At 67.9% G+C, this 26,337-nt stretch overlaps 10 protein-coding genes across 10 annotated transcripts; 5 read left to right on the top strand and 5 right to left on the bottom strand.

Annotated features, from left to right (window-relative positions):
• Window positions 1–70: 70 nt before the first annotated feature.
• RHOBADRAFT_44171 (uncharacterized protein) lies at window positions 71–1,226 on the bottom strand (the record flags this gene model as incomplete). Its single annotated transcript, XM_018414363.1, has 5 exons — window positions 71–83; window positions 153–372; window positions 450–743; window positions 851–995; window positions 1,074–1,226. 5 exons carry the CDS (start codon window positions 1,224–1,226, stop codon window positions 71–73), a joined length of 825 nt encoding a protein of 274 aa, XP_018270705.1.
• Window positions 1,227–6,249: 5,023 nt separating this feature from the next.
• On the top strand, window positions 6,250–6,992 carry RHOBADRAFT_36559 (uncharacterized protein; the record flags this gene model as incomplete). Its single annotated transcript, XM_018413362.1, has 4 exons — window positions 6,250–6,396; window positions 6,458–6,625; window positions 6,693–6,814; window positions 6,886–6,992. Exons 1-4 carry the CDS (start codon window positions 6,269–6,271, stop codon window positions 6,990–6,992), a joined length of 525 nt encoding a protein of 174 aa, XP_018270706.1. The 5' UTR covers window positions 6,250–6,268.
• Window positions 6,993–7,313: 321 nt separating this feature from the next.
• On the bottom strand, window positions 7,314–8,472 carry RHOBADRAFT_44173 (uncharacterized protein; the record flags this gene model as incomplete). Its single annotated transcript, XM_018414364.1, has 4 exons — window positions 7,314–7,732; window positions 7,830–8,096; window positions 8,157–8,304; window positions 8,368–8,472. The coding sequence occupies 4 exons, from the start codon at window positions 8,470–8,472 to the stop codon at window positions 7,314–7,316; spliced, it is 939 nt and encodes a 312-aa protein (XP_018270707.1).
• A 248-nt stretch (window positions 8,473–8,720) lies between these two features.
• On the bottom strand, window positions 8,721–11,863 carry RHOBADRAFT_53618 (uncharacterized protein; the record flags this gene model as incomplete). The annotated part of the gene is made up of 7 exons (XM_018416921.1): window positions 8,721–9,059; window positions 9,133–9,208; window positions 9,284–9,349; window positions 9,414–9,584; window positions 9,664–10,254; window positions 10,891–10,933; window positions 11,211–11,863. The coding sequence occupies 7 exons, from the start codon at window positions 11,861–11,863 to the stop codon at window positions 8,770–8,772; spliced, it is 1,890 nt and encodes a 629-aa protein (XP_018270708.1). The 3' UTR covers window positions 8,721–8,769.
• A 234-nt stretch (window positions 11,864–12,097) lies between these two features.
• Window positions 12,098–14,614, bottom strand: RHOBADRAFT_53619 (uncharacterized protein; the record flags this gene model as incomplete). Its single annotated transcript, XM_018416922.1, has 11 exons — window positions 12,098–12,407; window positions 12,481–12,509; window positions 12,591–12,723; window positions 12,802–12,968; window positions 13,042–13,142; window positions 13,202–13,303; window positions 13,370–13,440; window positions 13,505–13,553; window positions 13,631–13,779; window positions 13,864–13,888; window positions 13,971–14,614. The coding sequence occupies 11 exons, from the start codon at window positions 14,612–14,614 to the stop codon at window positions 12,159–12,161; spliced, it is 1,719 nt and encodes a 572-aa protein (XP_018270709.1). The 3' UTR covers window positions 12,098–12,158.
• A 479-nt stretch (window positions 14,615–15,093) lies between these two features.
• On the top strand, window positions 15,094–17,619 carry RHOBADRAFT_66461 (uncharacterized protein). The gene is made up of 11 exons (XM_018418973.1): window positions 15,094–15,168; window positions 15,257–15,278; window positions 15,344–15,377; window positions 15,463–15,560; window positions 15,642–15,665; window positions 15,737–15,848; window positions 15,918–16,047; window positions 16,112–16,179; window positions 16,252–17,130; window positions 17,262–17,327; window positions 17,415–17,619. The coding sequence occupies exons 1-11, from the start codon at window positions 15,129–15,131 to the stop codon at window positions 17,451–17,453; spliced, it is 1,512 nt and encodes a 503-aa protein (XP_018270710.1). The 5' UTR covers window positions 15,094–15,128; the 3' UTR covers window positions 17,454–17,619.
• Window positions 17,620–17,879: 260 nt separating this feature from the next.
• RHOBADRAFT_65055 (glycogen synthase kinase) lies at window positions 17,880–20,656 on the bottom strand. Its single transcript, XM_018418640.1, has 6 exons — window positions 20,606–20,656; window positions 19,593–19,804; window positions 19,442–19,525; window positions 19,210–19,378; window positions 18,780–19,141; window positions 17,880–18,656 (listed from the first exon to the last, which is right to left on the bottom strand). The coding sequence occupies exons 1-6, from the start codon at window positions 20,607–20,609 to the stop codon at window positions 18,318–18,320; spliced, it is 1,170 nt and encodes a 389-aa protein (XP_018270711.1). The 5' UTR covers window positions 20,610–20,656; the 3' UTR covers window positions 17,880–18,317.
• Window positions 20,657–21,777: 1,121 nt separating this feature from the next.
• Window positions 21,778–22,707, top strand: RHOBADRAFT_44178 (uncharacterized protein; the record flags this gene model as incomplete). Its single annotated transcript, XM_018414365.1, has 5 exons — window positions 21,778–21,843; window positions 21,914–21,946; window positions 22,000–22,431; window positions 22,516–22,551; window positions 22,624–22,707. The coding sequence occupies 5 exons, from the start codon at window positions 21,778–21,780 to the stop codon at window positions 22,705–22,707; spliced, it is 651 nt and encodes a 216-aa protein (XP_018270712.1).
• Window positions 22,708–23,051: 344 nt separating this feature from the next.
• On the top strand, window positions 23,052–24,104 carry RHOBADRAFT_44179 (uncharacterized protein; the record flags this gene model as incomplete). Its single annotated transcript, XM_018414366.1, has 5 exons — window positions 23,052–23,360; window positions 23,425–23,457; window positions 23,522–23,570; window positions 23,642–23,949; window positions 24,024–24,104. The coding sequence occupies 5 exons, from the start codon at window positions 23,052–23,054 to the stop codon at window positions 24,102–24,104; spliced, it is 780 nt and encodes a 259-aa protein (XP_018270713.1).
• A 474-nt stretch (window positions 24,105–24,578) lies between these two features.
• Window positions 24,579–26,196, top strand: RHOBADRAFT_53622 (uncharacterized protein; the record flags this gene model as incomplete). The annotated part of the gene is made up of 6 exons (XM_018416923.1): window positions 24,579–24,772; window positions 24,844–25,051; window positions 25,124–25,338; window positions 25,413–25,600; window positions 25,675–25,949; window positions 26,064–26,196. 6 exons carry the CDS (start codon window positions 24,579–24,581, stop codon window positions 26,154–26,156), a joined length of 1,173 nt encoding a protein of 390 aa, XP_018270714.1. The 3' UTR covers window positions 26,157–26,196.
• Window positions 26,197–26,337: the final 141 nt, after the last annotated feature.

Raw genomic sequence — 26,337 nt, forward strand, 5'->3', positions numbered from 1 at the left:
GGCAGGACACGTGCAGGAGCAGATGCAAGGAGCTTTTTGCAGCGAGCCGTCGCTCGACCTCGTCGACTCGCTACCACGGGCCCCTTGCGAGCGGCACGTGAGGAAAGTGCGCCCTCGTCGCCGCCTCGGCCCTCGCTCTCGCCTCGACGTACTCCTGGCTGAAGATGACGCGGTACACGGCCATCGGCTGGCCTGGCACCTCGAGCTCGAGCGACCACGTGGCGGACTTGTTCGACGGCTTGCCCTCGGCGTCCGCAGCCACGTCTGCGTCGTGCGGCGAGACGAGCGTCCAGATGACGCGCAGACCTTCGGGCCGCTCATAGCCGAGGAGGCGGGTGCGAGCTTCGGGCACACGCTCGAGGGCTTCGGCGTCTGCGCGAGGAACGGAGAGAAGGGTCAAGCCAGGCGCACGAGCGCTCGAGGCGGGAGGAGAGGATTCTCGAGCGTACCGCTGTCGATCTGGTACGGCGCGTTCCTCGCGCCGAACTCGCCGTTGATAAAGCGGGTCTGCCACGTGACGGAGCGGCGCTCGGGCGTGCTCTGCCCAAACCGGGCGTTCTGGCTGTCGTGCGGGAGTGGGACCGGCCCGGCGATGTAGCAGCGAGGGCGCAGGGGGCCGGTACGCTCGTCGAGAGCAGCCGGGTGCGGGATCGAGAAGCGGAGGAACGAGTCCTTCTCGAGCCGCCGAACGACGTGGACGAGCTCGTCGAAGGCGGGCACGACGACGACGGTCGGGTTGTCGTCTGCAGCGTGCCGTGCAAGTGACGTCAGTATGGGCGATGCGGCGAGACGCGCGCGGAGAGAGAGCGCAGGGAGGCGGGCGAAAGGAACGAGAGAGGTCCGAACGCACCGAGCGCTTGGCCGCCGAGGACGAACACCTTGTCGCGCGTGAGCTCGTACGGGTCCATGCCGTCTCGCGCTTGAGGGTGGATGCAGTAGCGCCCGAAAAACGAGCACAGGCGGTTGATGTGGACGGCGAGGTCGAGGCGATTTGCCTGCGGGAAGAGACGCAGGTCGGCCAAGTCAGCTCACGGGCCGCGAGACCGCTGGACAGGGCACACAGGGGGACTCACGAGCTCAACTCCCTGGCGGTAGGTCCTCGCGTCGAAGGCATGCCCGAGCCGCGGCTCGAGACGCTGCATCTCGCCGACGAGCGCGAGTGGGAAGAGGTGGTTGGCCTGCTGCTGCGCGAGATGCTCCGGGGTGGGCATGCTCGCTCGACTCATGGCGAGGAAAAGGTTGTGGTGAGGGCGAGAGCGGGAGAGTGAGAGCGAGGGAGGGCTGTGGCTCGAGAGCGGACCGAGCGGGTCCGGGCGGTTCCTCGACGGACGCGAGCGATCGTCCGGCGCGGCAACAGAAGGCTCTACAGCCGGTGCGAGCCCCCGTGCGTGTTCGCTCCGGCAGTCGCGGTCGGCTCAGCCTCGCTGCCTGCTGTGCTGCGACTCGAGAGCGGAGAGCAGGAGGAGGAGGTGGGGCAAGCGCCCGCGCTTCGAGGTGCGACCTCGCCACGCGCTCGTCCTCGATGAGGCGGGAGGAATGGAACACTCGAGCGCAGTCCAGCTGATGGTGGGCGGCGAGGCGGAGGTGGGTCCGAGTCTCTTGCGCGCGAGGTCGATGGACGAGGACGAGAGGCGGCGGGGGTTGGTTTGAGCGGGTGGGTCGGGCGCAGTAGGCTGAGCATGGCTGGCAGTAGCACAGGCAGTGGCCCAAGAGATCGAGCTCGCGTTTGCCGAGCGAGAGAGAGAGCCGTCTCCCGACCTTGCAGACTGACCGCGCGCCAGGGTGTGTCGCCTCACTCTGCTGCGTGTACAGCTCGACAGCCGCAGAGCTCGACCACCCAGCTCGTGTGCGCGCTCTCGACGCGCGTTCCCCCTCTGCAGGGATGCCCCGCGACGACCGCGACCTCGACCGCCGCCCGGGACCACACCCGCCCCGCCCAGGCGCACAACACGGCGCGGTGGCCAGTTCACGCACCAGGTCCCCGCCTGCGAGGCACCCTGACTCGCCAGAGCTGTACCGCCGCCGCGACCGCCGCTACTCGGACGACTACTCGTCGCGCGACTTGTCGCCGCTCAGAGGCGGCGGCAGGGACTCGCGCTCGGCGAGGGACTGGAGGGATGCTCGTGCGTCCACTCTCTCTCGTAGTAGGCAGGAGCGTGCAGCCAGCCGAGCGGTTCACTGACCTCGAGCCCGACCCTCCCTCTCTCTCAACCTGCATGCACTCGTCCTCGTCGACCTCAGCCCCTGCGCGCGCGCGGCACTACGACGACTACGACGACGACGACGACTACTACTACGACCGCTCTCGCCGCCGCTACTCGCCCGGCCCGTCGCGCCGCCGCTCCCCTTCGCCGTACCGCCGACCTTCACCGCCTCCTCGCCGTCGCTCCCCTTCCCCTCGGCCCTACCGCAACCACGGGCCGTCGCCGCCACGCCGCCGCGAGTACTCGCCGCAGCCCCCGAACGGGCCTTCGACTCACGACCGCCACGACCGCCCGCCTCGCAACCGTCCACCGCCCGAGCCCTCGTCGTCGCGCGACGTGCGGCGGTCGTCCCTCACGTCGACGTCGGCCGGCGCTGCCAGCGACAAGCCGCACGCCAACGGTGCCTCGACTTCGACTCGTCCTGCCGACCTCCCCTCGACCTCGTCTCGACCAGACCCGCCGCCGCCGACGACAGCTCCTCCGGCTCCTCCACCTCGCCCGAAACCTCGTCCTCCTGCGCCCGTCATCAAGGAGCCGCCGTTCTTCTACAAGCCCCTCAAGGCCAAGGACTTCCGCACCGTGTACGACCCGGCCCTCGACCGCAACCCGATCAAGAAGGGCAAGGCGGTCGTGCACCGGTGGGACGGCGAGGGCGTCACGGACGAGCCCAAGGACCCGAGGCGGGCGGCACCCGTCGTCAAGGCCGACGGCAAGAAGGTCAACAAGGTGCAGGTCATGCACAAGGTGGGCGTCATCAGCTACAACGTGCGTCCTCCTCTCTCGCCCTCTCGTTCGAGCGCGAAGCGACCTGACCCCTCCCTCGCGCCGCAGTGGGACCGCAACTCGCTCGGCCCGCCTCCTCCAGCACCGCCGACCGCCATCTTTGTCTCGGGCTTCCCTTCGACGACCGGGAGCGACGCCATCAACGCCCACTTTCGCGCGTTTGGCCAGATCGAGACGCAGGACTTCAAGCACGACCCGCACACGGGCGGCAACCTCGGCCTGTGCTGGATCAAGTTCGTCGACGACATCCCGCACGACGTCACGCCCGACCAGCCGACGCGCGAGCGGTACGAGCGCAAGAAGCGCGAGGGCCGCGTGCAGAACGGCGCCGAGGTGGCGGCCAAGGCGATGCGCGAGGGCAACGGCGCGCGCGTCGGCATGGCCATGCTCCGCAGCACCGAGGGCGTCACCGTCGTCCTCGACCGCGACGGCAAGCTGTGCAACGCGGCGTACAAGGCCGAGCTCGCGCGGCGGCATCCGCCCAAGCCCAAGCCGGCCGCACTGCCTCCTGCCGCCGCCGCCGCCGCCGCCGCGCCCGCTCCTTCCCCTCGTCCTGCGCCAGCCACCGACTCGGCACCGCCTTCCCCCTCGAGCGCGACGCCGACGCTCCCGCCCGTCTCGTCCATCCCTGGCCTCCCCGCCAAGCCCGTCTTCCTCGCCGACAAGCCGCCTTCCCCTCTTCCTCCCGCCGTTCCTCCACCTCCTCCACCCTCGCGCAACCCTCTCCCACCTCAGCAGAGCGCGTTCCGCCCGCCGTCCCTCCCCGTCGCCGCACCTCCCTCGGCGTCACACATCGCCGTCCCCTCGATGGCGATCCCGCCGCTCCCGACCGCCGTGACGAGCGCCAAGCATATCGTCGTCCCGAGCATGGTCGTACCGCCGCTGCCGCCATCCCGGCGCCCGTCGACGGCGCCCGTCCAGCGCGAGCGGGACCGCGACCGCGACAGGGACCGCGACCGCGACGATCGGGACCGGGACCTCGACAAGTGGGGCCGGCCCATCCGCGGTCGTGGACCCCCACGCGAGAGCGCGAGCGGCGCAGGAGGAGGAGGAGGAGGGCGGGCGAGCGGCGGCAAGCGCGGCGACAATATGGCGAGCGCGATCGCGCAGGCCGTCGCCGAGGCCAAGAAGCGGCTCAAGGCGCAGCAGGACGCGCAGGCGAGGGCGAGGAACGGCGAGGAGGACATGGAGATGAGCAGCGCCGACGAGGACGAGGCGCCGGTCGTCGTCGGTGGGGCGGATGAGCGGGCGCCCGGCTCGGGCCACGCGCCGGGGCGCAAGGCCCGCGAGGGCGAGGGAGACGGCGAGGAGAAGGGGACGGACGGGAGCGACGAGGCGGGAGGAGACGACGACGACGAGGACGACGACGACGCCGCGAGCGACTCGACGAGCTCGAAGGACGCGCTCTGGTACCACCACGGCACCGGGCGCCTCGCTCCTCGCCGCATCCTTCCTCGCGGCATCGCCCCTGTCGGCGCCATCGCGTGGCAGGCGAGCAAGAAGGTCCTCGTCGACAAGCTCGTCGACAACGGCCGCCCGTACCTCGTCATCGAGAAGGCGTCGTTCGAGCGGCACCGCCTCGCTCAAGGAGGGCGCATGGCCGTGCCCAACCACGACGAGCTCAAGCGTCACTTCCGCGACTACGAGATCGACCGCGTGCGTCCCTCGCTCTCCCTCTCTGCGCATCTCGCCGTGACCTGACCGTACCTCTCTCTCGCCCGCAGACCTTTGCCGACAAAGACGGCTGGTACATCACGTTCTCGCGCACCGACGACGCCGAGCAGGCGTTCAAGGCGCTCAACGGCCGCAAGTTCGCCGGCGCCGCACTTGATCTCGAGCTGCGCCCTCCCGCCCAATCCCTTCCTCCTCCTCCCGTCTCGCCCTCGAAGAGCGACTCGGCCGCAGCCGCCGCATCGCCATCCGCCCCACGCGGGCCCGCGCCAGCACCCGGCAGTGCCCTCGAGGCGCTCCTTCAGAAGCTGTCGCGCAAGCCCAAGGCGGCAAAGACGAGCGGCTGGACCGACGCCGAGCTCGTCGCCGAGGCGCACGACCTCGTCGTCGGCGAGCTCCTCGTCGCGTTCCGCAACGACCTGCAGGCCCGCGTCGTGCGCGCCAAGGTGCAGGAGCACGTCACGCGGTGGGAGCGCGAGGGCGGGCCGGCAAAGGTGCTCGCACGCCCGGACCCGGCGCTCGCTCCAAAGCAGGAGCACGTCGGTGCGTCGCCCGTCGGCGGCGTCGGCGAGGGGGCGTCGCCCGCCGGCGCGCAGCCGGGCGCCGTCGAGCCTGCGTCCGGCCCGGCTCCAGCGAGGGGCCTCGCGACGCTCTCGTTCGCCAAGCGCAAGGGCGCTCGCGACCGCGACGACGACGTCAAGCCGCCTCGTCGCCGCGGCTCGTCGACAGCGGCGGCGCAGCGCTTCTCGAGCGAGGCGCCGAGCGAGTCGCCCTCGCACGCCGGCGGCAGCGACGGCGAGCAGCGGCGGGTCAAGGGCGTCGCCAAGGCGCACAAGAACGGCGTCGCTCGCGCTGCTGCCAGCGACGAGAGCAGCAGCGACGAGGACGGGCTCGACCGCACCCGCGAGCGCGAGCGCGAGCGCCGCCGCAAGCTCGAGGCGCTCGTCGCCAAGAAGAAGGAGCGCAAGGCGCCGCGCAAGCGTGTCTCGATCGAGTACACGAGCAGCGAGGGCGAGGGCGAGGCGGAGAAGGTGCGCCTCGGCGCCGTCAAGGAGGAGGACGAGCCGGTCCCGATCACCGAGATCTCGACGCCGGCGCGCGACGACGGCAGGGCGAGGCGGGACGACTCGATGGACGTCGACGAGGACGAGCAGGGTCACCGGGTCGTCTCGCCGTCGCTCCACGGCGACTCGGACCACGAGGTCAAGCCGGCCCGCGTCAAGGTCCCGCGCCCCAAGCAGAAGAAGGACAAGGCGCCGCCGCGCATGACCGTCGTCGGGCGTGCCTCGTCGGACCCGTTCGAGGCCGGCGTCGCGGCGGACGACGAGGACCTGTTCTTCCTCAAGCTCGCACTCGAGCGCCTGCGCGTGGGCGAGGACCTGCACCCGACGCCGCCGCCGTCGGACGACGAGTCGAACGCGCCTCGGCACTCGACGGGCGCAGCCCGCACCGAGGGCTTCTACGCGACGACCGTCGAGGAGAAGATGGCCAACCGCCCCGAGACGACCAAGGCCAAGGCGGCCGACGCGTCGGGCACCGCCGCCGCCCAGTCGTCGAGCGTCGCCGTTTCTCGCCTCGCTCGCGCCAACACTCGCGGTCTCGTGCGCGGCATGGAGCTGCACAAGAAGGTGACGGCGACCGACACGGACGTGCTCAAGTTCAACCAGCTCAAGACCCGCAAGAAGCAGCTCACGTTCTCGCGGTCCGGCATCGAGGGCTACGGCCTCTTTGCTCTCGAGTGCGTCCCTCGCTCTCTCTCTCCTGCGTGCCCGCCGAGTCTGACATGTCAGCGCGTGCAGGCACATCCCGGCGGGCGACATGGTCATCGAGTACGTCGGCGAGCTCATCCGCCAGCAAGTCGCCGACCGGCGCGAGAAGGCCTACGAGCGCCAGGGCATCGGCTCGTCGTACCTCTTTCGAGTCGACGAGGACCTCGTCGTTGACGCGACCAAGAAGGGCAATCTCGGGTGCGTCCCTCTTCGTCCTCTTCCCTCGACGACGAGGCCTTATCCTGACCCTCTTGCGCATGCGCAGACGCCTCATCAATCACTGCTGCGCGCCCAACTGCACTGCCCGCATCATCACGATCAACGGCGTCAAGAAGATCGTCATCTACGCCAAGACCAACATCGAGCCCGGCGAGGAGGTCACGTACGGTGCGTCGTCTGCGTCTCTCTGCCTCGTCCTCTTCAGCAGCAGCCTGACTGACACCCGCTCTCGTGCGCAGACTACCACTTCCCGATCGAGGAGGACAACAAGATCCCGTGTCTTTGCGGGTGCGCTCGCTCCCTCGCCCACCTCGACCTCCTCTCGCCGGCATTACTGACTCTTTGAACCTCCCACAGCGCCCCGACCTGCCGCCGCTACCTCAACTAGGCCTCGCGCATCGCCCCTCGTCTGCGCGCCACCCGGCGTCGCCCTGCCGTCCACCCTGCCCAGACTACCCGCCCACGCAGTTCTCCCTATCTCTCCCCATCTCTCGTCCCCTCTCTCTCGTCCTCCGCCTCTCTCGGCATGCATGCCTCTGCAGCTTTGTACCTGTTACGTTCGCCTCGCATATCGTCTCTCTGCATTGCGAGCCTCGTGAGAGAGAACGAGAGCGAGTTTCAGGTTGAGAAGGCCAAATCGGGGTCCGTGCACGATCTTCTCTCCGCTCTAGACAAACGCCCGCACACGTGCCGCACCCCTTGCGCCGACGATGTACCGCGCCTTGGTGAGCGATGCTTCTTCCGAGAGGTCGAGGCGAGAACGGGCGCGCTCGACGGCTTGCCGACTGCGCCGCGAAAAGATGATGTGGCACGAGAGCGTCTCGGTCGCTCGCTCTTGCGCTTGCTGCGTGTAGGCCTCGGCGTTCGTCTCGATCTCGACGTCGAAAAGCCAGGCGACCTCGGTGGCGGGCGTTGCGTCGGGACGGAGCGCGCCGTGGTCGTCAAGCGGCGACTCGTCGGGCGACTCGGCGCACTCGACGATGGTGCCGATCGACGGCTGCGTGTGGACGAGCTGCCAGACGATCCTCGTGCCCCGAGCGGGACGAAGAGAGACGAGGGCGGCGCGGTCCCACTGCTGGCAGGCGGCTGCAAGGGCAGAGGAGGATCGCCGAGTCAGAGGAAACACAACTCTGGCGGCGAGTCGAGTCGTCGAGCTATGCAGAGGCTGGAGAAGAAGACGCACCCGTGTCGATGCAGTACGGAGCGCGGTGGGGCCCGCCGTACGATCCCGCCGCGAACGAGTTGCCCCTCGGCTTGGACTGCTCGGGCCGCTTGTCCTTGACGGCGTCATGCGCGATGAGCGATGGGCCCGCGAGCTTGTACAGCTGCCCGTCGGGCACCTTGCGCTGCGCGTGCGGGATCTGGAACCGCTCGAACGCGCCGTTGGCCCACGTCACCGCGCGCACAATCTCGTCGAAGCTGGCGACGACGATGACGAGAGGGTGATCGGCTGCGTGCGAGGGCCAGAGTCAGTACGTGTGCGACGCTAAGGCGTTCAGAGGTGACGCACGAGTGCCCTTGCCGCGCAGGACGAACACGTCGTCGTCCGAGAGGCGGTACTCGCCGAGGCCCAAGCGCGCCGTTTTCAAGATGAACGCGTCCTGGATCCACGCAGAGCACAGCCGGTTGATGTGGCCGGCGACGTCAAAGTGCTTAACCTGCGCGACGCGGTGTCGGTCAGCACGACGCTGCAGAACGAGAGCAAGGAGGAGGAGACGCACCGCAAGTTGGCCTGACTCGTGCTCCTCGCGGTGTCGCGGCACGAGCTTGGCCAGCTCTCCCGCGAGCGTACCGACCTCGTGCTCGTGCTTTCGGAGACGAGACATCGCAGCTGAAGAGCAGGGAAGGGGAGAGGCGAGCCGAGAAAAGCGAGCAGGAAGCAGTCGTCGACGGCGGACGCACGTTCCTCCTCCGCGGCTTCTCCGTCCAGGAGCGCGATCAGGGGCCACCGACCGGCGATTGAAGTGCTCGAACGCCGAGACGGACGAGCAGAGCGTGCAAGCGAGAGCTGAGAAAGTTCGAGCGAGAGCGACGACGAGAAGCGCAGCGTTCGAGAGCGAGCCTCGCGACAAGGACGACGAGTATGACAAAGATGCTGAGCTCTAAGCCGTCGACGGGCCGTGCTACGCCGCCGCCTCGTCTTCCTCGGCTCCGACCCGCTTGCCCGTGGCCGGCGTCGCCTGCCAGAACGCCCATCCTCCTCCTTTGCTCGACGCCGGCGCCGCGCCTGCCGCCGAATGGACGTCGCCGACGGCCATCTCGGCCTCGTCGAGGTTGCTGCCGAGCTGAAGGCCGAGCTCCTCAATCGAGGGCGGCTTGTCGGGTTTGAGCGCCTTCTTGCGGGACGAGGTCGAGATCGAGTAGTAGGCGACGACGCTCACGACGAACACGGTGATGGCCGACATGACGCGCCCTGCGAGCGAGACGTGACCGAGGTGTGAGTTATGAGAGGGGAGGAGCGAGGCGAGGAGGAAGGGAGGACGCACGAGTACTGATCCACTTGGTCGCCTCGATCTCTGTTCGCGCCTCGCCGAGCAGGATCGTGAACTTGCTGTTGAGGTCCTGCGAGAGGGAACCGAGGGCGTCAGGCAAGGCTCCAAGGCAGGGAAAGCGACCGCGAGAGAGAGGGCGACGCACCATGACCCGCTTGTCGAGCTGCGTCAACTCCTGACTCGTCTCCTCCTTGCGCGCGTTCATCTCGAGCTGCGTGCGCCGGTTGTCAGGATCGAGACTATGCTCGTAGAGAGAGGGTGAGAGCGGGACGCACCTGGATGTCGCTCCCCAACCGCTGCATGTCCTCCTTCATCTTCTGCTCGAGCCCGTCCGTCTCGCGCTGGAGCGACGCCGTCAAGCTCCGAAGCGTGATGCTGTCGTTGCGCGAGCGGACCTGCGACCCAGTCTTGAGCTCGTTGAGTGCCGCCGTGAACAGGTAGGCCTCCTGCGGGACGGGCGCGCTCAGGGTCAGTCGGCGTGCAGGGAGACGAGGGGAAGATAGGGACAGAGGGACGGCGACGCACATTCTCGAGCTCTTGCCGACTGAGGACCTCGCCCTGGGCCTTCTCCTCCTGCTGCAAGAGCAAGTCGCGCGTCGCCTTCATGAGGTCGGTCGCGAGCGGCCTCGGAACGCCCGCGCCCTCGAGGTCGCGCACGAACCGGTGCGTCGAGAACGGGACGCGCGACAGCGGGAGGGCGTGGCGCTCGAGTGGCGGGAGGCCCTCGAGCGGCGCGGTGATGATGAGCTCGCCGACGGTTGCGGCGGGCGAGTCGGGGTTGGACGACGAGGACGAGGTCGAGGACGAGGGGCGCGCCGAGGTCGAGGCCGAGGGCGGGGCAGGTATGACGGGAGGCCCGGCTGCTGCTGCGCCCTCCTGCGAGGCTAGAGGAGCGCTGTCGGTCCCGCCTGCGCCCGACGCCTCGGTAAACTGGAGCCGGTCGCGCGGGCGGAGCCGGCGGGCCGAGGACGGCGCCGAGCCGTGTGCGTCTTGCGGGTCGCCCGACTGGGGCACAGGGCGAGGTTGCGACGTGTGTAGTGCTCGTCGGCGGACTGGAGGGATGGCGCGCGAGGTCGAGGCGAACAGGGATCGGGCCGACATGGGCGGAGAGGTGGGCTGCTGCAGACGGCGCAGAAAGGTCAGGACTGGCTCGTGTGCGTTGTAACAGGTGCCTGCCAGCCCTCTGCAGCCCCTGGACGCACTCCCTCGCCTCTGAGTGACCAGCGAGAGAGCCGGCGACTCGGCCCAGCAGATGACGAAGACGGCCACAAAGCCTCCGGGAGGGCGAGGGGAGGGGCTCACCTTACCGTGATAAGTCTGTCGAGTACGTTATCGAGCGCGCAGGTCCTCCTTGTGCGGCAGGCGGTAGGTGGTGCGAGGGTCGACGCGGCTGGGGACGAGGCGGCGACGAGGCGACGACGGACCGGTGCAGGCGCAAGGGTGCTTGCGGGGGCGTGCGTGCTTCTTGTGGGAGGTGGCTGGAGCAGCACAGGCTCGGGCACAGCGCGAGTACGAGTGTCTGAAGGCCAGCTCTCGAGGTGCCGCCAGGTCTCGAGTTGGGCGAAGCACCTCTCGTCCTTGCGAGCTCTCGAGTAGCCCTGGTCCTGGTCGGCGGCCATCTCGTCGCATTGCACGATGAGCGCAACTCGGGGAGCCACCCTGCCTCACCTCGCCTCGTCCTCCCGCACGGACATCCTCCCTCGACACCGACGTTGCCGAGGCAACAAGGCCGTCCTGCGTGCGTCGACGGACCCGGTGCGACGTATCGTAGACGACCTTGACGTGAGAAGAGGTGCTGTGGGTGGCGCGACCGGTGAGGACGAGGCGCAAGAAAGGGAAAGGCAAGGTCGAGCGCATAGGTCGGGCACTCGACGCTTGGTCGAGGGCGTGGGTCGGGACGAGGTCGAGTCGTCGGTCGAGAGCTTGATAGACGAGCGCTTTGAAGATATCTGTGGACAGGCAGGAGGGAAGGAGGACGTGCGAGGTCAGGGCACGGGTCGCTCGAAGGCAGAGAGGGAGGGCGACGCACTCAGGGTACGGCACAGCACACCTCTCCCACGGTGTTCCCTCACGTCATGAACCCCGTCTCGCCCTCCTCGAACCGACCGTGCGCCTCGCCCATGTCGAATAGCGGCACCTCGTTTCCAGCTCCTGCTCCCCCTCGCGCCGGGCCGCCGCCGCCGACCGCCCCGTCGAGCCCGTCGACCTGCCACCGCTCGGCGTTGAACGCACGGTCCTGCCACGGTTGCGCCGCGTCGTCCTCGAGCCCGACGTTGCGCGCGTCGCTCGCGAGCGCGCGCCCCGCCGACGGTGACGACGTAGCGGCGGCAGCGACCGAGGGCACGGCAAACACGGGCGGGGTGCGGTACTGCCACTCGTCCTTGTCGGCCTCGTCGAGCGAGCGGCGCAGGAAGTCGAGCGCGGCCGTGTGGGCCTCGTCGCGCGCGTGCTGCGTGTTCGGCACGGGGCGGGGGAGGTCCTCGAGGCGGAACCCGGCGGCAGGGGCGGTCGAGGGCGGCGAGGCGCTGAGGAACTCGAGTGCACGCGCTTCGACGTCGGTAAAGGGGGCGCCGGCGAGCGAGTCGGGCGACGAGGTGGACGAGGAGGCCGACGAGAAGGACGCGTCGGGCTCGAGGAGGTCGGGCTCGAGAGAGGCGTTGGGCGAGGGGCGGACCGAGGCTGACGAGAAGTACGACTCGTCGGGAGCGGCGTCCGTGTCGTCCATGGGGCTGGTGTCGAAGGGAGGAGACGGAGGAGGTGCTGGCTGATGAGGACGAGCGGGACGCGAGGGGAGGACGGCGGGGCGCTGGGGGGGCTGCGGGTACTGCTGTGGTCTCTGCGAGAGCTGGGCTGAGCTCTACGAGGGCGTGACACAGTGGGTGCGCGACGTGCTCGGCGTGTGAGGAAGCGAGGCGGTGCTTGCGGCTCTCTCTCGAGGTCCAGCTCGTCGAACAACAGCGAGCGCGACAATCCTGCACTGCAGTGACACGCAGACGAATACGACTGTCATCTAGCTCGCCTCAGACCGGCTTCTCAACCTTGCCCAGCTCGTGGCTCATCCCTCCGTCCGCCTTCTTCCGCTCGCCGACCTCGTCCCGCTCGCCCTCCTCCTCCTCCGTCACCTCCTCGACACCGCTCTCCTTCCCCGCCGCGTCCATCGGGTCCTCGACCACCGCGCCCGCCGCCGGCGTCTGCAGGCCCGGGTTGGCCGTGTACCGGTTCAGGAGCGCTTGCTGCGCGTCGAACTCTTTGCGCAGCGCGAGGAGCTCCTGTAGAGGGGGACCAAGAGCTTCAGTTGAGTATCCCGACGCGAGAGAAAGAGAAAGAGAGAGGCCGGCGCACCTTCTCGAACTTGCGCGCAAAGACCTCGACTGCGAGAGAGAGGAGAGAGGGGGCATGAGCGTTCGGATTCCTCTGCGGGACGAGAGATTGAAAGATGACGGTCGACGCACGGTAGAACGACGCGCCGTTCCAGGCGCTGATAGCGAACAGGGCGACGAGGTACACGCTCGACCAGAACTTCGAGTCGTAGAGCCAGAACAAGGGCGGGATGAGCGTCACGAACGTGTATACGGCTTGGCCGGCCTGCGTGTCGTCACGTGTCGAGGTTCAGCTCGATCCTGAGTGAGGGGGAGAGGGAGAGAAGGGAACGGCGGGACGCACGATGAAGGCGCTCTCGCGCAGCTGCGGCGGGAGCTTGGCGGCGATGCGGCCGATGAGCCGCTTCTTGTCGTTGATCAGGAACGTGAAGCTCGTCGCACGGCCCTCGCGGATCTTGTCGGCGCGCAGCTGGATCACAAAGTGGAAGTACAGGAGCTGCCACACCATGTCTGCGCGCGTGCGGGTCCGAGGTCAGGTTCTGTGCGCAGAAGGGGAGGCGAGAGAGGGAGAAAGGGGGCGCACAGGTCGTCATGCAGATCGTCATGCTGCGCCACGGCTTGAGGTGAGGCAGCTCCTTGAGCGCCGGGTAGCGCTCGAACGCGAGGTCTTGCGGGTAGAAGTGCCTGGAGGTTCACGCTCGTCAATGACCGCGTCCGCGAGCGGGAGGGGAGGCAGGACGCACCGGATGACCGTGAAGACGAAAGGCGGGAAGATGTGGATGGCGAGCGAGATGACCTTGTCGAGCGAGTGGAAGACGAGCGAGTTGCGCCAAGTCGCGATCGCGCTGCGGCGAGAGGGGCAGTCAGTCGCACGTTCCTCACGTCGGGACAGGGCAACAAGAGAGACTCACGATCCGAGACTGCCCAGGGTGAGGCCGTAGCACGCCTCGAACAGGAACGCGCTGCCGGGGAAGACCCAGAGCTGCGCGAGGTGCGGAAAGAGGGGTCAGTGAGGCTCTGGATCAGAGGGAAACAAGCGGACGCACATAGAGGAGGGCGAGGACATTGACGAAGTAGCACAAGTCGAAAAGGAAGCTGTCGGCGCGACGAGGAGAGGTCAGGTCCGGGGTCTCGAGGAGGGGAGGAAGGGAGGACGAAAGGGGGCGACGCACTAGTGGTACAGCTTGCGCTTGTAGGTGAACACGCGATAAGGCAGGTAGAAAAGCATCTGGAGCGAGTACCACTCGGCGAGCCACGTCGGGTGGAACCCGAGGAGGAGCGCCGAGAAGAGGACGTTCATGACGCCGCACAGGAACGAGATCTGCGTGTGCATGTGCGAGAGTCAGCTCACGCTCTCATCGCTCAAGAACCCGTAGGGAGGAAGGGAAAGGGGGCGAGGACGCACCTTGTCGCGAAGGCGGACGGTCTTCCTGCGGGTCGGGCAAGAGAGAGTCAGTCACCGCTCGCGCCGACTCGTCTCGAGCCCAGTCCTGAAGAGAAAAGGGGACGCACTCTTCCTCCCACTTGACGACGAGCTTCTGGACGCTGTCGCGCATGCGGGTGCGCACCTCGCGGTACTTGCGCTCGAGGCGCTCGCGGTCCTTCTGGCTCAGGACCTTGCGCTCGCCGGCGACGCCCGCCTCGCGGAACTCGCCGCCGCCGGTTGCCGCGCGAGAGAAGCCGAGGCCCTCGCCGAGGTCGAAGGCGGGCACGCTCGGGAGGGGCGGCACCTTGAACGTGTCGCGGCCCTTCTGCTTGGCCTCGTCGAGGAGGCGGTCGGCCTTCTCGCGCCAGGTGACGCTCTTGCGGCGGAGGGGCCGGGTCCACACCTCGAGGTGGGCGTCGAGGACGTTGAGGAAGTCGAGGAGCGACAGGCCCGAGAAGAGCGGGTCGTCGTCGTGGATCTCGAACCGGGGCGACCCGGTGCCGGACGAGGTCGAGTCGCCCGAGCCGGTCGAGCGGCGCGACAGGGTTGGCGGGAACGGCGGTGTGCCCGTTGGCGAGGGCGGGGACGAGTCGTCGGGTGTGGCCGAGCTGAACGTCGAGGACGAGGCGAGGGGGCCGTCACCGGCCGGATGCGAGGTCGCGACGGTGCGGCGGCGCGAGAGGCTCTCGCTCGCCGGGTCGGGTGGTGCAGCGGCGGTCGCGCCTGGCATGCTCGATTGCGAGGTGCGGTCGAGGTGGAGTCGGGCGGGTGCACGTGTGGGAGAGGGCGCAGTCAGGCGGCTCGCTCGGGGACGTCTGCGGCAGGCGGGCGGCTGACGGTGCAGTGAGAGTGCTGTCTGCTGTACTCGGCAGCTCGCAGAGACGCAAGCGCGGGTGTGGGACGAGAGAGCCAGCTCGCCGTCATCATCTCTCGACCTGGCGGCTGTAGGTCTCGCAACGGCCACAGTCGACTCGGCTGACAGCTGCACAGGCTCTACGATAGTGTCGGCCACCGCACGAGCTTGTCTACAGAGCCGCGAGCGGTGCTCGTCCTCGTCGCGGAAGCCCGCCAGCGGCGTTACCGAGGGGAGGCGATGTAGAGGGCAACGACCTTCCGTTCTCGGCGAGCGGGGTCGATGAAAGGTCTGGACCGAAACGCCTGCGCGGTCGACCTTCTCGCTCGACAGTCCCTCCTCCTCCCTCTCTCCCTCCTCACCCTCCCCTCTGGTCCAAGAGCTCGCCAGCATGTCCGCCACTGTCGCTACTCCCACCTCTGTCGACGTCCGTGCGTCGCCCGTCTCTCTTGCCCTCGTCGCGCGCCCTCAATCGCGTTTCCCAGCCACCCCCGCTCACCTCTCGCCTCTCTCTCGCAGTCATCATCGGCGCTGGCCCGACGTGCGCACCGCCACTACGCGTCTACCCGTCTCAGCCACCTCACTGACGCGCCGCATCCCTCGCAGTGGTCTCGGTGCCGCCAAGCGCCTCAACCAGCTCGTGAGCTCCGGATCTCCCAATCCTCCCCGCGCCACGCACTCTCCCTGACCCCGTGTTGCCTCCCTGTGCCCTCGCCATTCCGCAGAAGCACTCGAACTTCCTCGTCGTCGATGCCCAGGCCGAGGCCGGTGGCCTCGCGTCGACCGATGTCACCCCGGAGGGCTTCCTGTTCGATGTCGGCGGGTCCGTCCTCTCCCTCGGCCTCTTTCTGCGCGTGCGACCCCCCGAGCAACTCGTACTGACTCTCTCGCCGTCGTCACGCAGTCACGTCATCTTCTCGCATTACCTGTGCGTCGCTCGTCCTCGCCGACGGCCACCACGTGCGCGACCTCGAGCTCACCTTGCGCGTGCGCCCACAGCTACTTCGATGACTGCATCAACGAGGCGCTCCCCAAGCCCGACGACTGGTACGAGCACGAGCGCGTCTCGTACGTCCGCTCCAAGGGCGCGTGGGTCCCCTACCCGTACCAGGTGCGCCCTCGCTCTCTCCTTCGCGGTCCAGCCCGTACCGCGCCTGACACGCTCCCTTGCGGTCCGCAGAACAACATCACGATGCTGCCCGTCGAGGAGCAGGTCAAGTGCATCGAGGGCATGATTGACGCCGCCGAGGAGCGCGCTCGTGCCTCGACCAAGCCCAAGAACTTTGACGAGTGGATCGTCCGCATGATGGGTGCGTCGCCTGCCTCTTTCCCTCTTCGTGAGTGTCGCGACCTGACAGCGTGCGCCTCCTGCAGGTACCGGCCTCGCCGACCTCTTCATGCGCCCGTACAACTTCAAGGTCTGGGCCACGCCGACGACCGAGGTGCGCCCTCTCTCCCTCTCTCTCGCTCTCAGGTTGGACGAGGACTGACGCACGTTGTTTCCTCACCCGCAGATGCAGTGCGAGTGGCTCGGTGAGCGTGTCGCGGCGCCGTCGCTCAAGCACGTCGTGTCGAACGTGCTCAACAAGAAGGTGGCCGGCAACTGGGGCCCGAACGCGACGTTCCGGTTCCCGGCCCGCGACGGCACCGGCGGCATCTGGAAGGCGGTCGCCAAGACGCTGCCGCAGGACCGGTTCAAGTTCGGCCAGTCGGTTCAGCGCATCGACGCGACCAACAAGGTCGCCCACCTGTCGGACGGCTCGTCGATCGCGTACCGCTCGATGATCTCGACCATGCCGCTCGACCAGATCACCGAGATGACGGACGAGGCGGCCAACCTGCGCGACGTGTCGCGCGGCCTCGTCTACTCGTCGACCCACGTCATCGGCGTCGGCATCCGCGGCGTCCTCCCGCCGCGCATCGGCGACAAGTGCTGGCTCTACTTCCCCGAGGACGACTGCCCGTTCTACCGCGCGACCGTCTTCTCCAACTACTCGCCGTACAACTGCCCCCAGGAGGACGTCAAGCTGCGCACGCTCCAGACGGCCGACCCGGCCCTGTCGGCCCAGGTCGACACCGAGACCGAGCGCGCCGGCCCGTACTGGTCGCTCATGCTCGAGGTGTCGCAGTCGACCCAGAAGCCCGTCGACGAGGCCAAGCTCCTCGCCGACTCGATCCAGGGCCTCGTCAACACGGGCCTGTGCTCGCCCGACGACGAGATCGTGTCGACCTACCACCGCAAGTTCCACCACGGCTACCCGACCCCGTCGCTCGTCCGCGACGGCCAGCTCAAGCAGCTCCTGCCCGAGCTCCGCGACAAGTACGCCATCTGGTCGCGCGGTCGCTTCGGCTCCTACAAGTACGAGGTCGCCAACCAGGACCACTCGTTCATGGTGCGTCTCACGTCTCTCTCTCTCTCTCCTTCTGCGTGGTCGAGCGCGTCGTCGTCCACGATTTGGCGCCGCTCGAACCCCCTTCTCGGCCTTCTCAACCGGTCTGACTTTCCCTTTTTTTCCTGCAACAGGTCGGCGTCGAGGCGGTCGACAACGTGCTCTTTGGCGCTCCTGAGTGCACGCTCGAGTCGCCGGATGTGCGTCCCTCTTCCTCCCTGCCTCGCCCGCTCGGTCGACGCACGCACTGACCCTCTCTCGCCCCCCTCTTTCTCCTTCTCTCGCAGTGGGTCAACGGCCGCCGCAACACCGAGCGTCGCCTTTAAGCGTGTCCTCTACCCTCGTCGTCCTCTCTCCCTCCTCCCCTCGTCCCCTTCCCTCATGCTGTGCTGTCCCCACTTCTCTATCTCCCTCGTCCTCTCCTAGCGGTCCCTTTCATTGTGTGTTCCCTGCATCCGGGCAATTAGATTTCCTTTCCCTTTCCTTCCCTTCCCTTCGTTGTCGTTGTCCCCGAAAGCGAGAGCGAGAGGGCGAGCGAGAGCGTGAGCGAGCGAGGAGCAGGCACTCAAGGGCGCTCTCGACGCAGGATTCGGTTGGGGCTCTCGCTCTGACTCTGTAGGTCGCTGTCGCAGAGAGGGCACGCGAGCCTCGTCGTCTGAATCGGCGGCGCCGCAGCCGCTCGGTCCTCCTCAACTTGCTCGGCTCGAGAACGCTCGAGCCTCTCTCGCTCTCTCGCTTGGACGCGCGCACTGTGGGTGAACGACAAGAAGGGCTCGTTGGTACAGGCGAGGAGAAGGGGAGGAAAGGGCGGCAAGCTACGAGGGAGAGCTAGAGATCGAGGCAGGGAGTGCGAGATGAGTCGCTACGGCAGGAGGGGTTGCGGATCGAGAGAGGAGGAACTAGGGTGACGGGCATATGAGGAAAGGAGGGGGTGCGGCCTGAGGGTGGAACCTCGAGGAGGGCCGAGGCGAGGGGAGAGGAGAAGAGGGAGGGGAAGGGGGGACGACAGACGGACGGACGGAAGCACGACGACGACGACGACGAAGGAGAAAGGCGAGGGGTCGAGCCGGCGCAGGGTGGTATCGGGCGAGTATGTAGAGGGTGCGCGGCGACGACGAGGCGGGAGAGGGGCGAGAGGGCACGGGCGATAAGACAGGGGCGACGACCAACGACGACGATCGCGATCGCGCTCAGTCGAGGTGCAGCCTCATCTGCTCGAGCGGGATCGGCTCAAAGTTGTTGATGTCGATGCCGCGGCTGAGGAGCTCCTGCTCGGCGTGCGGCGGCACGAGCTGGCGGATCAGGTCGGGCCGGCACGACAGCTCCTCGCGGTTGAAGTCGAACAGGGGCGGCAGGTCCTTGCCGGTCGGCATCTTGGCGTCGGGCGTCTTGAGGTCGTTGAAGAAGGGGTGGCACATGGCCTCGATGGCCGTGAGGCGCGCGGACGGCGTGTACTCGAGGAGCTTCGAGATGAGGTCGATCGCCTCGGGCGGCGTGCGCGGGCGGAACACCTTGACGAACGGATGCGGCTGCGTGACAGTCGACGACGAGGGTAGAGGAGGGGGAGAGGGAGAGAGGGAGAGGGCGAGTCAGTGAGGCTCAATCGGGAGGAGGTTCGAGGACGACGACGACGAGGGAGGGAGGGAACGGACCTTGATCTGGGGGAACTTGTGCTCCATGTAGTTGGGGTTCATCGTCTTGATCTGCTCGCGCGTGGGCGTGCCGAGCACCTTGATGATCTCGACGAGCTGGTCGATGCCCGACTCTCCCGGGAACAAGGGCTGGCCGAGCATGAGCTCCGCCATGACGCACCCGGCGCTCCACACGTCGATGTTGGTCGTGTAGTTGGTCGCGCCAAAGATGAGCTCGGGCGCGCGATAGTACCGCGAGCAGATGTACGACACGTTGGGCTCGCCCTCGATCAGGATCTTGGCCGAGCCAAAGTCGCACAGCTTGAGGATGCCCGACGGCGGATTGAGGAGCAGGTTCTGCGGCTTGATGTCGCGGTGGCAGACTGTGGGCCGAGGGGCAAAGGGTGAGCCTCGGCGGAGAGAGAGAGAGGGAGGAGGGAGGGGGACGTACTGCCGACCGAGTGGATGTAGGCGAGCGAGCGCAGGAGCTGGTACATGTAGAGCTTGATGTAGGCCATGGGCATCGTCTGCTTGAGCTTGGCGTAGTGGCGCGACGCGCGGTACACCGTCTCGGGAACGTACTCGAGCACGAGGTTGAGGTAGACCTCGTCCTTTTTCGGCTGCGTGGCATGCGAGCGGGTCAGTCGGCTGCTCCCTGGACGACGACGAGGAAGTGGACGCACCTTGTCGCCGTTCGAGTAGAAGAAGGCGCGCAGGTTGACGACGTTCGGGTGCTTGACGAGGCGCATGATCTGGAGCTCGCGGTTCTGCGGGCGCGCTCGACGTTGTCAGGGGACCGCCCGCTCGGGACGAGACGAGAGAGCGTGGGCGCACCTTGAAGCGCTTGTCCTGGAGGACCTTTTTGATGGCGACATCGTCGTCGCCCTCGTTGTCGGGTCCGAGCGAGCCCGGGACGAGCTTGGCCTGGAAGACGACGCCGAACGAGCCGTTGCCGACCACCTTGCTCGAGAAGTAGCTGAGCTCGCACTGGTCGCCGGTGCGGCCGTGCGAGGCGATCACCTTGACGACCTTGGTGCTGTCGTCGGCTGTGGGCGGGCGCATCGATGAGGCGACGGGAGGGGGAGGGGCGGCATCCCGATGGGGCGACGATGGCGCGGACGGGACGGGGGACGAGGTCGGGGTCGCGACAGGGTGTGCGAATGCGGTCGGGCGCGAGCGAAAGCGCAGGAGGCGCGAGTTGGACCGAGGTCGCCGGTGGAGCGGGAGGTGGTCGTGCACGTGCGGGAGGGCGGACGACGCGAGCGTTGGCGACGCGGGGCGGGACCACGAGACGGGCGAGAGGGGGCCGACGTAGTCGACGAGGAGGGACAGGGGGAGGAACGGGTGGGGCGCAGGAGGTGGGGCGGTCGGGTTGAGCGAGAGCGGGGCGTCGAGGGGAGGGAGGAGAGAGTACATCGTCAGGGCTGGGCGTCTCGAGGGCGGGGTGCAGGATTGCGGTGTGGCCGAGTGCTACGCGAGCATGGACGGCTACGTCGCGCGACTGCTCGTGGCCGTCGAGCGGCAGTGGACGAGAGGGACGGAGGCGAAGAGACGTCGGTTTGCCCTCGGGGCTCGTTCCCGGCGAATCCGGCCCCTCGACCTCGCTCGACTCGGCCTCTGTGTGCCCGTGCGCGTGCCCTGGGTCCTCCATCCTGCTCAACACAGCCCTGCGCACCCTTGCCGGCCGCACACCGAGACGGGCGACGCGAGTGTATGCTCACTGAGCGCCGTCTCGTGATCGTCCCTCCCCCGCCCCACGGCTGCAGCGAGCCCTGGCCCGCCTCGCCCGCCCTCTGCGACACGAGCACCGACCGAGACGCACACACATAGAGAGAACGGGGACGCACACATCAACGCTGGACGCTCGAGAGCTGGTGGTGACGAGGGACGAGTGGGCGAGTGGGGGGAGGAGAGGCAGGCGACGGAGGTGCTCTGTCGAGGGTCGGCGTCGGGCGGGTGCGGCTGGCGGTGTGACGGGGTTGCTGAGCCGGCGAGTGTGGTGCGCGTTGGTGCCCTAGAGGTGACGAGGGGCAGTACGGGAAGCTGGGTGGGAGCGAAGAGGCTGCGCGCTCGTCTCGGCGACAGGGGAGGGGAGTGACAGGCCACCCGTCAGCTCTGCGGCTTGCCTGTACAGCCAAACAGACGCCAGTCCAGCTCACCTCGAGGTCTGTCTTGACGGCTCTGTGCAAGAGGACGACGGCGAGCCCGCAACCCCGTCCAACTCTACCCCCCTCCTCGTCCCTCCACCTCTCGGCCTTACTTCCCCCTCTTCGACCTGTCTCTCGCTTTCCCGTGACCGCAAAGCGGCCAGCTCTAGACTCGCCTCGTCCCTCGACCCCCCACTCGTCCCTCGTCGAGACACCCTTGTCGTCGATCGTCTCGCTCGCCTTGTTCTCTCTCTTCCCCTCCTGCGTCCCTCCCCCTCCTTGACGAGGTCGAGCTCCTTCAAGTTGCGCTCGTGCGGATCGCCGCACCGTCCGCACCGGCGAACGGGCCTGTGCGCTTCGCTCAGCCGCCCCGGCTCGCGTTCGACGTCGCCGCCCGTCGCCTCCAGCTCTGGCGACCGAGTTGCGGGGCGCTGGTTCAGCCGCAACGCGCCTCCTGTCCGCCTCGGTTACGTCTCGCGGTCCGTCGGCGACGCTGCGGTCCGGGGCGGGGCGAGCGTCGTTCGTCCGCCTCAGCCGCTGCCCGGCTCGCGCACCTGCTGCTCGCGCTCCTCGCTTCTCACTTTCGAGCAAGAGCGGCCTGCTACAAGCTCTCGTCGACCGCCACCGCGCTCATGCCGGTCGACGACACCGCTTTGTCCTTCACATCGAGCCTCGTCCTCAACCCGCCCTCGTCGCGCCTCTCTGTCCCGCCCGACGTCCTGCACGCCCTGCGCGCCTACCGCATCGCTGTCCTGCGCTCTCTCGGGCCTTCGAGCGAAGCCGAGTCGATCTGGGCCGAGCTGGGCCGGGCGCGGCTCGTTGAGCGAGAGGGGAGGGTGCCAGTTTGGGTGCGCCCGAGCGAGGTGATGATCATGGCGGCGAGGCGGATACAGAGTGGGGTGCTCGGCGCACGCCAAGCGTATACGGCGAAGCAGCTCGTGCGTCCCTCGCCCTTCTCTCTGGGCGTCGAAGCGGTCGGAGCGCTGACCTCGTCCTCACCCTCGACAGCAACGAGACGCAGATCTCGTGCAAGCGCCCATCGTGCGTCCTCGCCTTCCCTTCCAGGTCACCCGGTACTGACGATCTCGCTGCAGGACACGGCGAGGCGCGCACTCGGACTCGACGCGACCTCTTCCTCGATGATCCGCTCTCGCGAGCGACCCTCACCTTCTCCCACCCCGCCCACCTCTCCGCACACGCCCCTCTCCCGCCGCTCAGCAAGCCCCATCCGCTCTCCCATCCGCGTGCGGGCCCCCTCGACCGTCACCCGCTTCTACGCCGCCCTCTTCGACCACCCCGTCGCGCCTCCCGACACCCGCACCCCGCCGACCGTCTCGCGCGCGTACGCCGCGCTGCGGGCCGCCGCGCACAAGGCGGTCACGCCCGACGTGTGGGACGAGATGTGCAGCATGCGCAGGGGCGACGAGTCGTGCGCCAAGGTGGCGCTCGGGGCGCTCGCGGCGGCCAAGGACGCGGTCGTTGGACGGCCGCCCGGGCGCAGCATTGACGCAAGGGTGCAGCAGATTGTGCGTCTCGCTCTCTCCAATCTCTCTCTTCTCGCATCTTGGCCGGCGAGGAGCATGACTGACGCTGGCGTTCGGCGCTCGCAGAAATCCGCCGAGAACACGATCATCAACGAGCTCGTTGTGCGTCCTTGCCCTCTCCCTGCCAGCGAACATTGACGTCAACTGGCTAATTTTGACATGCCGACATCGCAGAGCGACGCACTCGACGCCTTGAAGCGGGACGAGTCGAGGACGAGGAGGCGGTCTGGGCGGTCCGAGCGGCGAGAGGGGTTTTAGTCGGACGAGCGGGTGCAACGCGGGCGGTGACGGCCGTCAAGCTGTGCAGAGCGAGATTCTGCTGCTGCTGAGAGTGTCTGGCAACGCTTTTGCGCCGTCCGTCAACGAGAAACTCGCCCGCTTCTCCCGGACCCTCAACTTGAGAAGGTCGAACGGCCGTCGCCGCGTCCTCTCGCCGCGGCTCCTCAGACGTGCGTACGTCTTCAGCGAGCGTCTGAAGCCCTCAGGAGATCGATGCGCGCCACGCTACCGAGCAGACCGCGGACATTCCGTCTGCACCGCCCGCTCCGCGAGCTTGCTCTCCCCGGCTCTCTGCAGCTTTCGACATCTCGTGCACCGTCGACATGGCCTGGAACAGCTACACCGCCCGCACGTTCATCGAGGATCTCGTCCTCCAGCCGCCCGTTCTCAGGTCGGGCGGTTCGGGCGAGCTGTCAAACACGCTCGAGCTCGCTCTGCGCCAGTACCGCATGTCGGTGCTCGAGGCGTTCGGCCCCGTCGAGTCGCAGCAGGAGCTCGTGTGGGACCGCATGCGCTCGCAGGAGTACAATCCGCGCGGTACGAGGGCGAGCGGAATGAGGTTGGCGGTCGCGGCGGCCAAGCGGATCCAGGACGGCGTCGAGCACGGTCACGAGTACGCCGCAAAGGAGCTGGTGCGTCCCGTCTCCCTTCGACGAGCCTGCAGGACGAGGAGCACTGACGTGCACGGACCCACAGCGCCGCGACGCCGAGCAGATCCTGGCCCTCGTCGTGCGTCTCTCGCACTCTTTCTCGCTCTGGACGACACGTGCCGACCTTGAGTCCTTCTGCGCAGCGACGGGCGAGCCCGGCCGTCGTCGAGCGCTCGCCGTCGACCTCAGACGGTTGCGTCGGTCGTCCTCTCCTCCAGCTCGTCGACATGGGCTGACTCGTGCCGGTCTCTCTCCTCGCGCAGACAGCAAGGACGCCTCGCCAGCGTGGCTCGCACAGGCGTCGGAAAGCCTCGCCGAGTTCCGCCAGATCCTCGCAGAGCCAGAGCGTGCGCCGGGCGAGGTCCCGCCGCTCGAGGTGGCGGCCGCGTGGCGGGACCTGGTTGCGTGCGCCTCACGCGACGTCGTCCTGTCAGTCTGGACGCAGATGGAGCAGATCAAGTACGGCAACGCGACGCTCGCGAGCCTGGTGCGAGCGTGGGCCGTCGTCGCGCACAAGGCGTGCGTTGCGAGCATGCACGGCGGCGACGCAGCGGCGTCGGCGCTGCAGATCGTGCGTCTCTCTCTCTCTCTCGTCTCCCGCGCCCGGGCCTGCCGACGCAGCACTGACGAGCTATCGCCGAGCAGGACGCCGCCAAGCAGGTGATCCAGGAGCTCGTCGTGCGCCCCATCTCGTCCTCCTCGTGCCAGCGCGGGACAGACGTCTGACCTTGGCCTCGAACGTCGCGCAGGACACTGGGCGAGCCAAGCGAGGCTTGCCTCGGTTGTACCCGTCGACGCGGCCGCTCGCCGAGCGTCGGCAGAGGTGAGGTCGGTCGAGAGGGAACGCGAGCGTGTAGCCCGAGCGAGCGCAGGACGAGGGGGCTGCAAGCGAGCGTCGAGACGACTGCATTGCACAGATGTGCGACCCGAGAAGAACGGCGGGCGCGAGCTGCTTGTGTGACGAGACGGAAAGAAGGTGGGGAAGACGAGGCGAGGAGGAGCTCGGGGAGGGACTGGGTGCCCCGCTCGGAGGCGCACAAGGAGCAGGAGATGCCGAGCAGGCCTGGCGTGTAGCAGCACGCTCGGCAGGCGTCGTGGTGGAAGCGAGGGACGAGATGCCGAGCCGGCCGCGGCGGCCCTCGTCCTCGCTCTTCACTCGCTCGCACCGGGCACAGCTTGAGTGCACCAGTACTGCCAGCCATGCCCTCGCAACGCACCCTCCAGCTCGACCAGTTCCGCCCGTCCTTCTCCGCCGACGAGCTCGACTCGCTCCACCAGTCCATCGCCTCTGCTCGCCTCCCCGCCGAGACGTACGCCTCCAAGCAGCCCAAGTACGGCGTGCAGCATGCCTGGATCAAGCACGCCCTCGCCTACTGGCAGGACAGCTTCAGCTGGTGAGCACTCTCCCCTCTCGTCCTCCTCCTCCCCCACACGCCGACTTCGGCTGACGTCGTTCGCCTCGCAGGAACAACTACGAGGACAGGATCAACGCCGTCGACCACTTCATGACGACCGTCGAGGACGACGGCCACAGCTACAAGGTCCACTTCCTCCTGCACGAGTCGGACGACCCAGACGCCATCCCGCTTCTGCTCCTTCACGGCTGGCCCGGCAGCGCGTTCGAGTTCGTCGAGGTCATCAAGCTCCTCCGCGACAGCAAGAGCCCGTCTTTTGTGCGTCGAGCCGGCCCGCACCCTGTCCTCTCCCTCTCTCTCGCACGAGCTGACCCACTTCCTCACCCGCAGCACCTCATTGCGCCGATGGAGCCCGGCTACGGCTGGTCGAGCCCTCCTCCTCTCGACCGAGGGTTCGGCATGTACGACTGCGCGCGCCTCATGGACAAGCTCATGACCGGCCTCGGGTTCAACGACGGGTACGCCGTCCAGGGCGGCGACATTGGCTCGGGGCTCGCGCGCATCCTCGCCCTCAAGCACAACGCCAAGGCCATCAACGTCAACTAGTGCGTCCCTGATCTCTCTCGGTCGAGACTGCGACCTGGACACGCGCCTATCCCAAGTTTCGCCTGTCGCGCAGCCTGCCCGCCGTCGCGCCGCCCGACGACGCGCCCGAGCGCCACCGGCTCAAGCCGCACGAGGAGAAGGCGCTCGAGCGCAGCGAGACGTTCCAGACGACCGGGCGAGGGTACGCCATCGAGCAGGCGACGCGGCCTGGCACGATCGGCATCGTCGTCGGGAGCTCGCCCGTCGCACTTTTGGCCTGGCGTGCGTCCCGCTCTCTCCTCTCTCTTCCACGTTCTCGAGGGTCCATACTGACGATCCCTTTCCTCGCGCCGCAGTCGGCGAGAAGTACGTTGAGTGGACCGACGACGACCTGCCGCTCGACGACCTCCTCGGCATCGCCACCTTCTGGTGGCTGCGCGACTCGTACCCGTCGTCGATCTGGGCCTACGCCGAGATGCAGAAGACGGGCATCTCGGCGCTGCACAACGACCCGCAGCACCGCCTCGACAAGCCGCTCGGCTTCTCGTCGTTCGCCAAGGAGATCAGCTCGACGCCCGAGGCGTGGGCTGGCAGGAACGCCAACCTCCAGTGGTACCGCTATCACGACAAGGTCCGCCCTCTTTCTCTCGCCCTCTCATCCCCTCTCTCGCCCTCTCTCGCCCTCTCTCGCCCCGCATCGCCTCGACGACGTCATCCTTGACCTCCCGCCCTTTCCACCCTGCAGGGAGGCCACTTTGCCGCCGCCGAGCGCCCGCAAGAGTTCGCCAAGGACATGCAGGACTGCTTTGCGGCGATCTACCCTCACCCTCGAGCGTAGCGAAACGAGCGATGTAACACGAGCGAGCGGTTCGTGCGAGCGCCGGATTCGTGAGAGCGACCGTTCGAGAGACGCCTTTCTGCCGGCTCGTTGCGCGTCGAGCTCTTTCTCTGCGCCTCCTTGAGCGAGTGCTGAGCGCGTGAGAGAGGGTGCGGACGGTTGCGGACAGCGCAGAGCTCCT

Source organism: Rhodotorula graminis (genome assembly GCF_001329695.1).
Source record: "Rhodotorula graminis WP1 unplaced genomic scaffold RHOBAscaffold_7, whole genome shotgun sequence".
Lineage (NCBI taxonomy): Eukaryota > Fungi > Basidiomycota > Microbotryomycetes > Sporidiobolales > Sporidiobolaceae > Rhodotorula > Rhodotorula graminis.

Bases quoted from the DNA above. Each gene is read 5' to 3' on its own strand.
- RHOBADRAFT_65055 (XM_018418640.1), bottom strand. The intron at 19,526-19,592 runs GTGCGCCCACGC...GCGCGCCCGCAG, and splicing joins TCCAGGACAAGCGCTTCAAG to AACCGCGAGCTCCAGATCAT. The intron at 19,142-19,209 runs GTACGTCCCCCT...CTCGGCCCACAG, and splicing joins CTACATCCACTCGGTCGGCA to TCTGCCACCGCGACATCAAG.
- RHOBADRAFT_66461 (XM_018418973.1), top strand. From the start codon at position 15,129: ATGTCCGCCACTGTCGCTACTCCCACCTCTGTCGACGTCC. The intron at 15,378-15,462 runs GTGAGCTCCGGA...GCCATTCCGCAG, and splicing joins CCAAGCGCCTCAACCAGCTC to AAGCACTCGAACTTCCTCGT. The intron at 16,048-16,111 runs GTGCGTCGCCTG...CGCCTCCTGCAG, and splicing joins GTGGATCGTCCGCATGATGG to GTACCGGCCTCGCCGACCTC.